The 16,185-nt window shown below is 43.2% G+C and overlaps 1 protein-coding gene across 1 annotated transcript in view; it reads left to right on the top strand.

Moving 5' to 3' along the window:
• Positions 1-15,707, top strand: part of ptn (pleiotrophin) — a 47,487-nt gene extending 31,780 nt beyond the window's left edge. Inside the window, exons 4-5 of the mRNA XM_080518373.1 lie at positions 4,268-4,429; positions 14,981-15,707. Of these exons, the coding sequence (XP_080374499.1) occupies positions 4,268-4,429; positions 14,981-15,036 (218 nt within the window). The 3' untranslated portion in view covers positions 15,037-15,707. The remainder of the gene's footprint in view (positions 1-4,267; positions 4,430-14,980) is intronic.
• The last annotated feature ends 478 nt before the right edge of the window (positions 15,708-16,185 follow it).

Genomic DNA, 16,185 nt, shown 5'->3' with positions numbered 1-16,185 from the left:
GGAAAATGCATAAGCGAGCTAATTAGAGGTACAGCAGAAACGTCGGCGGAGAATGTGATACATTGTCATGGAAAACACAGGAATAATCAGCCGGCGTTGTCATTTGCTTTTTTGGGGCTGGAGACTGTGCCGCTTTCCGAGCTGAAATGTCTCGCAGTGACAAGCCTGGGGGACTTTTGTTCCCACGGTATGGCCTGTCAGGCAGAAGCCTGCTGCTCTGCAATGAGCTTGTCACGAATGATGAACACACTGCAGGAAATAATGGCCCACACTAACTGGCTATATAGATTATAGCAGGCGGAACTTTAGGGGGGAGCGGCGATAAGTTACAAGCCCCTGGCCTTTAAATTCCAGAAAGTTACTTGAGGAAGTAACAATTGAAATGCCTCACGAGCTCATGTTGCGTCATAAGACACCTGACATTGCTGCAGACTGAGAGCAGTGACCTTAGTTTGGATATTCTTAAAATAAATGAGGGCCTGGACTTCATACAATGGGACAGTACAAGTGCAAGAAGAAATGCAGTTGCACCTGCAATGAGTAACTATGAATTATCTGGCTTGTAAACTTGTAGATTTAGTACTAGACGGTAACCTTGATCATTAAAAGCACACTTTTGTGTGTTCAGGTAACCATAGAGGCATAGGAAGCTATTCTGTAGGGAGTTACAAGGTATCCGCCCAACATATGGTGGCCATAGAGGTCTGTTTGGTCAGACATGTAAACTTTTATTAGCTGATTTTATAACCCAGAAGCTAAACCATTTTCTGCAGATGGTTCTCATGTAAACAGGGTCTAAAGCATGCATCTTCATTTGAACACACCTGCTCAGGCGTTTATTTTTAGTGTGCCACCTAAAATAATGTAATTGAACTTGAACTGAATGTAATCCAGCATGCCTTATAATCAATGATTAGAAAAAAGCCAATTTTGAGTTGGTTCGGGTTGTTGTGTTTGGCAGGTGGAAAAGGAGCTCTTTTTTTATTTTACAGTCCAAAATAAAAGAAAATAATTAAAAAAAACAAATCCAAACAAAAAAAAATCCCCCAGGAAATCACAGGAGACGATTGCTGGGGTCCTGGAAAGCCAAACACAGACGACCCAACAAACAGAACACACAGAGAAGGCCCGATATATACAGCAGACACCAGGTGCAGACAGTCACACACTCAGGCGCAGGTGAAACGCATCAGCAGCAATCAGACACACGGAGGGGAAGTCAAGGAGCCTGAGGCCATGTATACGCGTACCTGGGTATTTACAAAAACCTATATTTTGCTTGTATTTACACACAGACACAGTAAACAACTGTGATTTCTGAAAACTCCGGCGACAGCGGAGCTTTAGAAAAACTCGGTTTGCAATTAGGTGGAGATTTACGTCACAATGCACGACAGAAGCGTCATCGGCGTCATATATGTGCGACTCGCGTTTGACTGCTGTGATGAAAATGAATCCTGTAAAAGCAGTGCCTGTTTTTGCATTATATTCTAACGCCACATTTAGGAGGAGCACCGCTGAACAGCTTATAGCTTGCGTTTTGTAATTCATGACGTGTTGTTTTTTTTTCCAGGATTCTGATTGGCTATCATGGCTCTATGCTTCTCGTTACACTGCCCACTACAGGTTTGGCATACTCATAGTAGCTCTGAACCAGGTTTACGTGAGGGTCCTTGTAAATGAACGTTTTGTTTTTATAAACACAGAGAGGGAAATATTAGTTTTTGTAAAAACCCAGATCCGTGTAGAAGTGGCCTGAAATGAAAGATATTAATCTCAAAAAGAACAAAGGTGAACCGTGACACAGATAATAGAAAACACGCGATTTAAAATTCACAAAAAAAACCTCCATATCACTTTTTGATGGCCTCATCAGGAAAAGATGTTCACTATGATGTGTTTTGTCTGGTAAAGTCACCATTTTAAATCCTAACCACTGCTGCAACGTTGTAAAGTCGGCGGAGTTTCCTCTGAGATGTTCTGAGATCCCAAGCATGACAGACTTGACATCTCATCTGGTGATACTGTCACCTCTGATTAAAACACTGAACCCCAAGAGGTTTAAACAAAAAAAAGAAGGAAAAGAAACTTTTCAAGCACACGTCCTGTACTGTTTGTAGCAAAACTTCATATATGAATGTTGAAACAGGAGAGCGTGCAGAACGCTGTGGAGTCGGGAGGGTTCCTGGCACTGCGGCCCAAAAAAAATCCCAGAAATGCACCTGTGAGATGGGTGACATCACTCGCAACCACTGCCGCTAATGGTTCTGAATACAATAAGCCAGGGTGGGTGGGGGGGGGGGGGGGTGTGGTGGTTATACACTGTGGGTACAATGGCTGATGCACCATGAATACGAGCAGTCGCACACAAACAGACAAAACAAACCTAAAAGGGGTGAAAGCTGAAAGGGGGCACTTGATGGAAGCGAGCCGTCCTCGCCGGCGTTTGTTGTATCGGCGCCTGGCTGCCACAACAGTTCGAAACATCTGCTGGGAAAGAAAGATTGGAGCATTACGGGGAAGTTCTCGGCTTGGATCACAACAATGAAAAAAGGCCCACCGCAACCATAAACTGGTGCACTTAGAACAACTGAATAGGGAGCATTTAAAAAATAGAAAAACCAAATGTTTGCATTATAAGCAAAAGTAATACTGAGTGGCCAAATCTTTTGATTTAATAAAAGAAATGAAAGGAAATATTCTTAAAACTGCAAGGTCCAATGATAATGATGATTAACATATGATCCACCTACACACACTTTGAGGGAAGCGTATTCCACGACCCAGCAGCCAATTAGTAGGTAAAAAGAAATTAGTCTCGGCTTTTCCAAGTGAAAGCATGAGAATGGTAATGAATTTTTGTTTCTCTGTTGGCAGCGACACGCGGCGTGAGTCAACATGATCAGATCCCTGTTCCAGCAATTAAGATATCATGCTCAGACACAAAGAACTGTACGAGTGGGTGTGTTCACACATCCGCAACCATTTTTTTTACCCCCCCTACACATATGAAACACCTTACGTTGGGCACGAGCGGCTTCACAAACCCCCAGGAGCTGGCGAGAGAATTCTCTCTCTCTGTCTCTGTCTCTGTCGCTGTCTCTCAAAGACAAATTATAGGTGTGCGGGCAGTGGGTTTTTAAAGTTGGCCGCTCCAGGAAGTCCCTGAAGGATTCTCACAACAATGCCCCCCCCCCCCCTGTCACCGGCGTCCTCTGCTCTCCACCACCTCCCGTCCCCGCCGCTTCTCCCCTCCTCTTGACGAGCACCCTGGGATCTCGGGCGGGCGGTGACAACGGGTCTGACGCTTTTCATGTGAGGCGATGGCTGACGAATGAGTGTCACCGCCTCGAGGGAGCCCGGCTGGATTGGCAACAAAATAACGGGAGGCAGAGATGACAGACATGGGCGTACAGTAACGCAAGCAAACAACTCGTGCACACGCACGCCACCCCCCCCCCCCCCGACCCAGTTCTACGAAACGCACGTCGGCCTCTGCAGCCAATTCCGGCAGCAATCTCCCATCCTATCTGGTCGGGTTTAAAGTAGGTTAAATGTAATATCAAATCTAAGCACATATGCGGATGGGTCCTGCTGGAGCGACTATCTCGCCCACCCCGGTGCGGCGGTGATATCTGCCAGGCTGCTATTGATTACGCTCATCCGTCAGCGGGTTTCATCATATAGGATGTTTAAAATCAAACCCTGCCAGGCAGCATCTGTTCCCATTAGAACAAAGCAGATTTCATATTGTTCAGGAAAGTGTCTTGTGCAGTCACTCCTTGGATTTTTTTTTTTTGGGGCACTTTGGATTGATAAAAGGAGATAACAGCTCATCAAACAGCCTTTCAGAAAACTTGACTCAGAGTCCCCCGTGTTCGGGGGACGAGGGGGCGACTCTTGTAAAACACACACAGGATCTTTTTTTTTTGATGAGTTCTTCTGTGTGATCGGAGCTTCGCCGCAAAACAAAACCATTCAATCAAATTTTGGTTGTCAGTTCACTCAGCGACGGCGCTTGGAGTCACAGAAAAAGTAATTTTTGGAAAAAAAAGCTCCCAAGCTGGACCTTTTTGAAAATGCTCAATGGAAATGGCTAAAAATGCAACTTTCTGTAAATGCTCCAACTTTTCGAATGTACTTCGATTCCCTCTCCGTGGAAATGGGGGGTGGGGGGGGTGGGAATGAAATTTTTCCGAAAAGAGCCGTTTTTCACGTGAACCGTTGTGATCAGGGTCTAATGGTGTGATTTCTTCTTGTGTCGCAGGGGAGTGCAAGTATGACTTCCAGGCTTGGGGGGAGTGCGATCTGGCAACGGGCAAGAAGAACAGGACGGGCGTGCTGAAGCGAGCGCTCATGGATGCAACCTGCGCCACCACCGTCACAGCCACCAAGCCTTGTGGGAAACTCCCCAAGAGCAAGCTGCAAGGTAAACGCAAGCACTGCTGGACAAAACATAAGTGTTTGGAATGTGAACATTTTGGGTTTCTGTATGCAGGGGGAAAATATATCATGCAATGTTTAGTTTAAACGTTATAAACGTCAGTACAGTTAGTTTCAAAGTAAAATCACTTCACTGTTAACTGAAAAGAGCAAACAGGAATTGTCCACATTCCCACAATGCAACAGTTGGTAATTAAAGCAAAAGTCATTACAACTATACTCGCAATATGATGCTTTAAGAAAAAACATGATATTGCTTAAATTTGTTACATAGAACATGGCAACGGACATATTTTCAACCTAAAAGTCAGTTTTCCCAAACAAAAGAGTTTTTTTTTTGTTTCTTCATTCGATTTTATGTTGATGATCTATAAAATCTGAGATTTCTCATGCTATAAAACACATTTTGGTCTCACAGAGTGTCACATTTAATCGGATTTATTTTTGGTTGTTGGGAGGCACACAAGTTATTTTTATCCAGTGAGCAGGGAGGGCCTTACATATTGTTCTTTTTAAATTATTATTTTTTTTTTTTACATATTTTCTGCTAATTAACAAACGTATATCATATCACATTCAACCCTTAGTTCTCCCTATTTACATTGTGATTTATCGTCATTTTCTGTTAGAGTTTCCTTGAATACCAAATCAAATTTGAGAAACACAAAGAAGTCAGATCAAAAACTTTACTTAAACTTATTATTTATTCAACAAACGGAAAAGAACTATTGAGTTTTGTTTTTTTTCAATGATGTTCATATAATTATGAATGTGAGGGAGATCAATCAAGACACTTTCTCCTTGAACCCCGGATGCAACGCGCTCGCCTTTCTCCGGCTACTTCAAAACAAAACGCTGTTCCTGCTCTCCGCAGAAATCGCGAACCATCAGGTCTTCTTGGATCAAACAGCCGACCCCCCGCGGGAACAAATCATCCCCGCACTTTCTCTCACTGTCAGATCACTGCAAACAGTTACGGGGAATGTTAAATCTGTCGGTTTGCTTAATTAATTATAGCCGAGGGGATGTTTACCACCCGTGCGTCTCTGTTTCTTCTGCCTCCTCCTGACAAGCTTCTATACTTCAAATAAAAAGTCTTTTCCTCACGCAGAGGTCAGAATCAAAGACAAACTTTCATTTTAATGGGATGAATTAGAATCGCAGTTTGAAGCGACGCGTAAAAGGAGAATGAACTTCTTGTCGGCCCTTTGTGACAATTACTGTTCAATAGATGCTTATCTTGTCTCCTGGTGTATCTGCGGCTGATTGCATCTTTACTAAATCCAACAAACCCCCACAAAGGACCTAATCTTGTGGCAATGCAAAGCTGTGATTTGCATTCATATTCAATCCCGGCAGCATAATGAGAGAATCCACCTCATTACGTGCCAAGTTGGAGTGTTGAGTGATTTTTTTTTTTTTTCTTCAAAGCAGGGGTGAAAAGGTTAACTCACTATTCAAGCATAATTACAAGCTTTTTAGCTTCCCGTCAGTCAAGATCGGAGGTTTTGTGCTCCTCGCGCTCATATCCGCCACAAAACGTTCGGTAATCATCAAACCATACGGACTCCATTGATGGACTGGAGTGGAACTGTCACCTGGTTCACTCCCCACGTCAGTCAATACCGTTTTGTTATTTTTGTAAACAAGGATGTAACCCAGCCACAACCAATGCCCCATTGTCTTAACACGATTAGAATGAAGACATTTCTTTTTTTTTGCCAGTGGCTATAAACGGCATCCTTATCACGGCCGGCAGCTGACACGCACAGCGTTTGCTCATCGGCGTTTGCTTAACCTTCGCCGTCGCTTCGTCAAACAACTACAGTCAGGTGAAGCCCGCCACAATTACACAGATAAGGCCGGTCGGCGGCGTCCGCGACCGGGCGGCTGTGATCTGACGCACGTCCGTCCGCTCCGCTGTTTGTCTTGAGGTTTTAACTCTGTTTGACTTTCAAAGGAGGCTTCGGTTGAATCTTTCACTCGGCGGCACATCATTAATGCATCATGACAGGAAGTTTCTTGAGGAGATGTACTGTGCTTTGCCATCTGCGACGCAGTCATGCTTTGCACTAAATGCATGGTGCCGAATGGCCCCGTTGAGAATCTCAAAGATAAACAGGAAGAGGTATATCGACGTGTGAAATGGAAGTATTTCTAACTATCAGAGAAGCCCAATTATAACGTGCGACGAGTTTCTCTCGTCGGGGAACAGAAGAGGTCGTCTCAAGGCTCTTTTACTGAGAAACACTCAACAACTCCAGAGGAGACGGTGGGAAGAAAAAAACCTCATTCTTAACAGGAAGAGAACCTGCAGAACCAGAGTCAGAGGTGCAGACTTTATACATTATACCATTGGTCTGCAGCCTTCATGAACAAAAGAGCCATTATCAAGATTTTTCCACCAAATAAAAACTGTCGAGAGCCACAAAACATGTTAATGACCCGGGATGAAGAAAAATCAAACGTCAATACAAAAAAAGAGTTTGCATTCACAAAGTGTCATAGGCACAACTCAAACATTCTCTAATATATTTTTAGCCTTCCCTTTCTTTCTTTTCCTTTTTTCATTTCCTGCAAAAAAAAGCAATTTTATTTATTTTGTGTTTCCCATTTTTCATGCTATTCTGGATATATTAATAGTGTTTTTCCTGATTTAGCACTTTTTAGCCTCGAAATTAGACCAGTTTTCGAAAACATCCGTTTGGAATTCATATTTAATAAAAAATGAATGCAAACGTTTATCTACGTTACATATGCTGAACGCTTCGTGGAGCCGCTACAGAGGAGCTGAAAAGCCACAGACCTCTGCTTTATACAGAACCAGACTCAGAGGTGGAGACTTTCTGCAAAACCTTAGTTAAAGTCTCCCAGAAGCCGAAACCCACAGCAGCTTCACTAGAAAATGGTCCAGGTTGCCCTGAACCAGTATCATCCATAAGCTTTACTAAATGGACAAGTCTGAAGCCAAATCTTAAAAGTAGAAACTGTTATAACCTGCCAAACTGATTCCAGTTCGGTCCTCCTGCAGGTTTTTTTTTGGACTGTGCAACATTTCAAAAGTCCTTCTTAGCAAACAGTCACGGGTTGTTTTACCACAGGACTCCATCTGTGTCTCCAAGTCGAGATGCGTTTCCTGTCCATAGCTGCTTGCATGTGCTGAGCTTCTGTACCCGAGTGTGAACCAAGCTCCGGCGCTCGGCTGTGAAACTCCAAGGTGCGAGAGCAAGAGGCACTAGAAGCTGCAGAGTGGGGGTGACAGTGGCTGAGACGAGGGCACGGAAGCTGTGATTTCCCCTGCCTGCCGGTTGGAAGATAAGCCCCGTGAAGCAGAGGGGTTACCGGCAAAAAAAAAATAAAAGAAAGAAAGCCGTGCACAATGTATATGCTTTTTCTGCATGAGTCTGGGGGATGGAGGCAATGTAGTACACAGGATCAGATGAAAAGCAAAAAAAAAAAAACCTGTCATGTTTGGCTTCAGAGGGACTGTGATGGTAGAGAAGAGAGGCCGTGTAACCAACCAGCATATGGACGGGGACTGGAGATCTCTGCAGACCAATCTGCAATTCCAAACGAGCGCCTCGGGTTGGAGAGATACTGTCGGAGTCCCCGGACTGCTGCGGGTCGCCGTGATGGAGGCGGCGGCCGCCATTCACACACACACAATGCAAGACGCAGGCGAGATCCCGAGCTGCGTGCCTCTGCCGTCTCGTCCAGGTGACACACAGACCCGGCGGAGTGCAGGAGGCGGCGAAAGCAAGAGTGACAGGAATGAAACATTATGAATGCCTGTGGAAACCTCAAGGTCCCCCACCGTTCCTTTCAGCGGAGCCAGAGAGAGCGGCACATGGGGGACAGTTTGGATGCCAGACATGATTTCCAGGTTCCACAAGCGCCTTTGTTAAGTTAAATCTGCCGTTCTTGCAGCTCATTTGTTTGTTTGTTTTTTGTTTTTTTTGTTCTTGGAGGCGGTGTTCTGATTTTTAAGTCGCACTCGGTCGTCATTGCTACACATCCGAAAGCAGTGAGTCGTCGCCGTGGAAAGATAAAGGTGCTTCATTTCAACATTTTCCCAGGCAAATATTTTACCCTGAAGATAATTGACAGGCCAAATGGGACGATGACCTTCAGAAGTACCGATACCGCACTCATTTGGATCTCCGGGCAGGATTAGAGGGAAGGTAGAAAGTACTCCTCCCCATCTGAACAAATTAATTAGTATAAATTAATCCATAATTACAATTGGCCCGTCTTCCTTGCTTTCGCAGTCTGAGCAGCTGTCTCCCCGTGACAGCCCAGAGATGATTGAGACGGAGTGCAGCGACTGCAGCGAGAGCAATAAAACAATCCCAATGAAGATTCGGAGAACAGACGCGACTATTATGACTTCAGAAACTCCATTTTATTCTCGCGGAAGATAAAACTTCATAGTATGTTTTCATCTTTTCAGAAATAGTGTATAAAAAGGATACATTGAATGAATACGTTACATGATAATTACAGAAATTATCATCAGTGCAACCAATTAGTTATAAAACAGAAATGAAAGAGTAAGTAAAACGAAACAAGAATTTAAAAAGCTAAGCAACAATTTTTTTTTTTTTTTTTTTACCATTTATATAAATGTAGCTCAGTTATTTCTGAAATTAAACGTTCCAATTCGATCGACCTTCCTATAATTGCGTATTGGAGAGGACAGACTAAGGCCTCATTTATACATTTCCAAGTGAAAATGCCAAACTCTGGTTGGATCTTTGGTTTCACTGGAGGAAACGCACACCACGGCAGTATAACAAACAGTTCTACACATGCTCAGTAGACGGAAAATAGCAAAGAATGTTTGCTTCCGTCGTGTCACGACTCCCAGTCCAGATTCTCCTTGGTAGTTTTATTGTGTCCCCAATAAAAACAATCCAACATTGTCGTCTGTCAATATGAATTATCCGTGTTCTCTTATCTATTGTTGATGTTTATAGCGTGGTTTCATTACAAAAACAACCAACACCACCCACGAGTGACCCGACATGAAAACAGCGGTTCTGCCTTTGTCCGTGGAGACGTACATCGTTTTCAAAACGGCGTCGTGTAAACGCGAAACTTCTCTGACACGAAAATGCAAAAAAAAAAAACGTTTTCACTTGAAACGTTGTTTAAAAGAATAATTAGAGTGCTGACAGAAACTTCAGTCATTATTACAAGACTAAATTAATGTGTTTTCTATTTGATACGAAAGGAGGTCAGATTCTGGCCTCTTTTTTTCTTTGCTTTTTTTTTTGTCAATTTTGGGAGAATGTACAGCGGCTGTGTTTTGGCTCAGGGCAGATTTGAGCTGGAGACGGCAGAAGCAGCCTGATTATGAGTCCCTGTCAGGGGCGGAGAGCAGCAGTGTCGTGCGACGGGCAAATGCATCAGAGAGTATACTTCAGATTGGTGTGAGAGTCCACATCTCAAATATGCTGCAGCGAGAACAGCATGAGAGTGAATCCTTTCTCCTCTCTCTCTCTCTCTCTCTCTCTCTCTCTCTGTCTCTCTCGCTTTCTGCAGAGAGCACAATGTGCCGACACACACACACACACATGAATCAGTAGGAGGAAGGGGGGGGGGGGAAAGAGCAAAAACATTCAAACAAATGAAAACAAGCAAATAGGATGCAAGAGGCAATTTTGGTATTTGCATGGGTGAGAGTGCGCCGCACGTCAACATTTTTGCGCCGGCGGTAGTGAGCGACTGAGGTGACAAGAGCAGATTTCCGAGGAGATTTTCCTGCGGCGCACAGTGTGAATGTTAATGGCTGAATGTAGATTGAAGCTCATTGACGAAGCGCACCTTGTTGCGGCTCAGAACTGGTTGCTTGCATGCTATTAGAGGATTTGCGAGTTGTGGGGAAACTGTCCTGTCATGATAATCCATCCGTATAAAGGAAGCTCCGTTCGGGTTTTGAGTTTTCATAAATAATCAAAGTGCAACTGCGGCAATGGGCTAACATGCCATATTTTCTCTAGATTGAAATGTTCCGACATTAAAGTATGGGATTAGTACTTGGGTTGACCTTCAACAAAAAAAAATTCCCTCCTAAAAAAAACAATTTCACATATGCACCAACTCAGCAGCTGTGAGAGACTCTGGTCGTTCACTGACTGATGTAGAGCTGTGTCATAATCATGATAGGAGATGTTGTAATGTTCCACAATCTGAGCCAGAGGGAGCATGTAGATGTTAAATAAAAGAGGCCCAAGGATCTAGCCTTGAGGAACCCCACAAGGGATTTCCAAATGCTCAGATCCATTACTTCTTGACCGTAAGGTCTGATTACCTAAAAAAAATGTCCACGTAGCTTGCTGGATCAAGGTATTCAGATTTCATCTCTGATGCTCTCTGGCTTCCTGAAAGGAGATTTCAGCCCCAAACTTTGTAAGTCGCTGTACTAAGCTGATCTGAGAGGCCATTATTCCACTTTTGACACATCTTGCCAGCTGTATAAACACCGTCGGAGCTGTGAGCCCAACCAAAAGCAATGTGGACTGATTCGACATCAGCAATAATGTTGAATGACACAAATGGTCTAAACAAAAGGTGCCAGGCTGAATTCTCTGTGCGACACGTCGCATGCTGGAAGGCCTCCGTGACAACAGCACTAATAGTTACAGATCAACAGTGTCAAGCATGTAAGAAATGCAACTGAGTGCTTTTGAAGTGAAGGATGGGAAGTTCCAAAGCTGAAAGCAGAAAAACAAGTCATTTTAACACATTGTTTAAATTGTCATTGTAGAAAAGAAGCAGTCGATGTAGCAATGCATTATTTTCTGTTCGATCACTCCAGTAAGGTACCTTTACTGTACCAGCATGTTGTTTTCAGCTTTTTAGATATAGTCCCCCCCCCCCCCCCCCCCTCAGTTATGAGATGTTTGTTGTACCTCCCTTCAAGATAAAGAATCTTTATTACTTGGTTGTAGGTGTCTGTGGCCACCATTCTGCTGTGACACTGCAATTTTTCACTTTTGAGATTAATAAAGGTTTATCTTATCTTATCTGGCTATCTCTACAATATCTGTATACTAGGGCCCTATTCACACGGCCATGTTTCAAGTGAAAATCCATCGTTTTTATGTTTTGACAAAAGCCGATCGTTATCAAAAAGTTGTTCGCGCCTGTTTCCAGAGACTGAATGGGAGTGTTCTTAAAATGCTTCCCCATCCACAGAGGTAACATCCACGTCCATGTGACACCGTGAAAACTACTCAAAATGATGTAGTACATATGCCAGGCCTAAAGGTGGGGCTGTAATGCTGCCAAAGAAATACACCAGAAATGGAGAAGACACAGAGCATGAAAATCCAAAGAAACTGATCTGGAGCATGTGGAGTGCCATTGTTTTTGTTGCTAAGTGACGTCACGGAGACGTCTTTCTAAAATGTATCCGCTCTGGAAACCTTTTGTATTTGAAAAGTTGCATTTTATCCTGTTTCCGTGGAGACCAAGTTGGAGCATTTTCGAAAAGTTCCACTTTGGGAGCCATTTTTAAAAAAAGGGGGCTCTGAAGACCTTTGTCGTGGGAACGGACTTTGAAAATGCAACACAAGTTTTAAGTTTTCGCTTGAAAAATATCGCCGTTGCAAACATGTGAAGCTGCAGTCAAGATGGGAAAGAGAGAAGGGGTGAAAAAAACCCAGCAAGCTCTGTTTAAAAGTTGTAAAAGATGATTATAAATGTCATCTGCGAACATATTGTCCTTCTTTCGCTTGAGTGCCTCCAGCTGTTTCAGCCTGCGTGCCAAGCCCATTCAGCTGGTGGTTTTAGGTTTAGCATGCTGATCAGTGAGACTTATCGATCTCCTCATAATATCAAAAAAAAAGAAAAACACTGAACTGATTTTCTTTTTCTAATTTAATTCAACTGTTTAGCATTAATAATGGAAGCAGTCATGGCCGACCATATGCTAATAGTCCCATGAAGCCAATTAATGCTTCATGCTTCTCATCAAAAAACTGCAAAACAAATCCCACACTTGGTTTTAAGCATCAATTTAATGTACCAACAATGTTTGCACCCGCCACACGGTCCTATAGAATACAGTGATGATATATCATATGAATGTGGTATGCATTAAAGATGATCATCACAAGCTCCGGTATTCACATCGTGTATCGTCCGCGTATTAGAAAAAAAAAAAAAAAGATTTCCCACGCATCAATCAACAGAGTCACAGTCACCCTTCAGTGACACGCCGATCCTGTTTGGGGAAAAAAAAAAAAAAAAAAAAAACTACTGACATCAGCAGGTGGATTTCTTTCAGGCTGCTGCAGACGAAACACCAGTTTCCGAGATAAGACGCCTTAATGCTCCAGAGGACATGTAAAACTATTCAGCAGATGTCGGCTTATGCAAAAGAAACTATTTCGGTTTCAGTGGAGACAGAAGGAAAAAACATGACGGAGGGAGTCGGAGCACTTCTAATGCCAGGGACCTGAAAGTGTCACAAGAAAGGCTGTGACATGTCAAATAGGCCTGTTTGGGTGGGAATCATCTCGCTTTGATACAAACAGAGCGGATCGGGACTGATTTTTTTTTTTTTTGGAACTCGGACAGGAAATCTGTTCCGATCCGCTCTGTTTGTGATGTCAGTGGGTAGGATTTATTTATCCGGAGCGATTCTGGCCATATCAACATTTGTTTGATACTTCAGGACTTGTCTGAGGTGATACTGGACTAAAATGAACTGATCCGGTCTTGTTTGCGGTGATCCACGACTGCTCCGGATGGATTCAGAGCTTCAATGGCTGATAGGAGCAACTCACAGTCACTTTTCATTCATTCGGTGACCTGATGAATTAGAACCTCTGTTCTTGTTTCACTTGCATGTAATTCATGCAACATTAAAAGGATTTGATAAAAGAATACATTTTCTTTTTTTTCACTTTGGCTGAGGACTCCCACCATTTTTGTCAAAACAGATGATGTAGAATAAAAGCTGACAAAGGAGAAATCACTTCGGATAAGAAAAAAAAAAAATCCCCACTCTTCTCTGTTTGGGGAAATCTGGTCGGAGACCCGGGGGGCTGGACTCCCCCAGGTTTGTTTGTCTTGACCAGGTCCTGAAGAATCCACTTCAGAACTAACTTGAACCGGATTTCTTTTTCCTGGCAAAGAAAGGAACATGTCCTCCATGTTATTTTTACAGGATTCACTGCAGCAAATTGTTGGTACTTGAACCGCAGACTTGGCACGTTTTGATGCCAAGTGTCCTCCTGGTTGAACCTGGATTCCAAACCAGAGGCAAACAAACACTTCATGTCATTCTTTTTTCGTTTAACCCCATCGGTCCCCGGGCTTTGGGCATCCGCAGAACTCCGCCACTACGAAACAATCTCCTGAGCCCAGTACTTCAGGCAAGGTCAGCCATGCCGAACAGGCTGAAGGGTAGACACCAGACAAAGACGGATCCGCCGCTCCTCCTGACATTAACAGCCCTGCCCTCTCCATGTTTAAACTCTATGACACCCAACACATTGCCAACAGTTCCAAGAAGTTGGGACCACATGAGCTTTCCCACTTTTCATTCCTTGGGCGATTTTTGATCGCAGACGGGGAAGATGCCAGGAGATCTGGGGATGCTCTGAACCTTTCATTGAGAAATTACGATTGGTCAGTTTTGATGGAATCCTTACATAAGATGAGATGAGATCAGACTTTATTAATCCCGCATGGGGAAATTCGGCCATTACAGCAATTCCATAGTCTATTCTCTCGTGTGTCACTATCCTAATGTTCTATAACTATGTAAATATACGTAGATAATTAGATAAATGTATATATATATATACACATGAAGTACAGGAGGCCTGGATCAGGGAAAAAAAAAAACATAGAAGCAGTAATATTTATGATATATATAGAGTATTTAGTACACATATTAACATTGTTCACTTTCTGTACTAAAAAGTGCAAGGAGGAAGAGATCTTCAATGTTATTTGCTTCACCTATCTGTGGTCTTAATGTTATGGCCGGTCAGTGGAGTATATAATCCTGTCAGCCCCTCAAAAAAAACAAAAAAAACCCCTCTCGTCTAACCTTAGCCCCTGCGGTCACATGTTGTGCATTTAAACGCTTGAATTATTTGACGGCCATGCTCTCAGGCAGACGGACACACTCTGCAGATTGACACTCGGACAAACCGCTCCGCCAGCGGTGCCGCGGCCAAACGGCGGCGGGGCCGCCGTGCGCCTGCTCAGCAGAGCGGAGAGGCCACAATAGCGGAAAGGGTAGCCATGCACTGTGCCGGTCTTCCGTCATGGCTGCCAGGTACCGATCCACTGTTGCGGGAAGTTCATGCAGTGCTTTTATTTATTTCTTTATTTTATTACACAGTGCACGCCGGACCGTCAAATCAATCCCCCCCCCCCCACCCCCCGAGAGACTGTCACGGCGTTGAACCTGCACCTCTGGCAAACGGCAGGAAAAATAGATTAAAAGACAATAAAATGTAAAAAAACTGAGTGAAATACTTGTTTTTGTTTTTTTTTTTTATATCTCTTGCAGATGCGAAAAAGCAAAAGAAGGAAGGGAAGAAGCGAGAGCGCACCCAAATGGACTGATGAGGATGTTTGAACCAAGGAAGAAAGGAAGAAGACGGTGGAAGGCCATCCACTACCCCATTTCAACATGACTCCTCTTTATACGCCCTGTAGGTTGATGTAGAAAGTGGAAATATGACTTCTAGTGAAAATGCTTTTTTTTTTTTTTTTTTTTTTTTTTTTACCTTCTTTCTAGCTCCTGATAAGAAAATATACTACTCAGCGGTAGGGATGAATAAAGAGAAAATGTATTTAGCGTTCTTGCCTAATTAAGTCATTTCTACGATTAATTTGTTATGAACAAATTTGTTTTCCCTGTTGCATTAGTCTAACCCCGATTTGTCCTTTGGTCTGACTCAATGAACCGGTTTTGTTAAAAGTGAAGCAAAAGATGTGCTTCAAGTCGATTACAACGCCGTCTCTTTGGAGGTGCCGCGGATCACCTACAGTACAAGTGTGAAGAGACGTCAACGTTTTTAGTTTGTTCCCCTTCCTGCCGCTCTTTTGTACCTCGATCTATACCCACGTGATTGTCCCCAAAAGTGAGTAAAAAAAAAAAAAAAAAAAAAGAGGAAAAAATAGTCTATCATAGTCTCAAGCTGAAGTTTAACACCTCCTTTGTGTCCTTGTACATCTTTGGAAATTTTAAAAAACATGGAATAAGATTGAAATAAAATATGAGTTAGAAAAGATATGAGCAGATTCTCGTGTCTTTTTTTTTCCGGGTGATTTCCAACCTCTGGGGCTGGTTTAGGGACACGCATAGATAAAAATTAAAAGTGGCTCTTGAGAAAAGCCATTAACCAAACTCCAGAAAGCCGCAGCTCACTTGAAAATCAATAAATCTTCTGAGTCCTATCCGTCCCTAACATCCACAATCCACAATACGAGACCAAGGCCCCATGTGTGGGTTTTGAAAATAACGGAAACAGATACAGATATTTTTAATGTACTGGTGAAAGGAAATTATATCAGATCAATTCTGGTAATGGTTTTGCTTCAGGCCCTTGTTCAACACAACATTTTCAAGTTTTAGGGGTTTTAGGGGTTTTAGGGGTTTGAGCTCGCAGCCACTGAAAATGCTTCTTGTTGAAAACGCCCGTCCCCGTGTAAATGGAGGAAAATTACACTTTTTGTAAACGCGTTGTTCCTGAGGAAATGGGTAAAAAA

Source organism: Blennius ocellaris (assembly GCF_963422515.1).
Source record: "Blennius ocellaris genome assembly, chromosome: 22".
Classification (NCBI taxonomy): domain Eukaryota; kingdom Metazoa; phylum Chordata; class Actinopteri; order Blenniiformes; family Blenniidae; genus Blennius; species Blennius ocellaris.
This window is presented reverse-complemented; position numbering and strand designations above follow the sequence as displayed.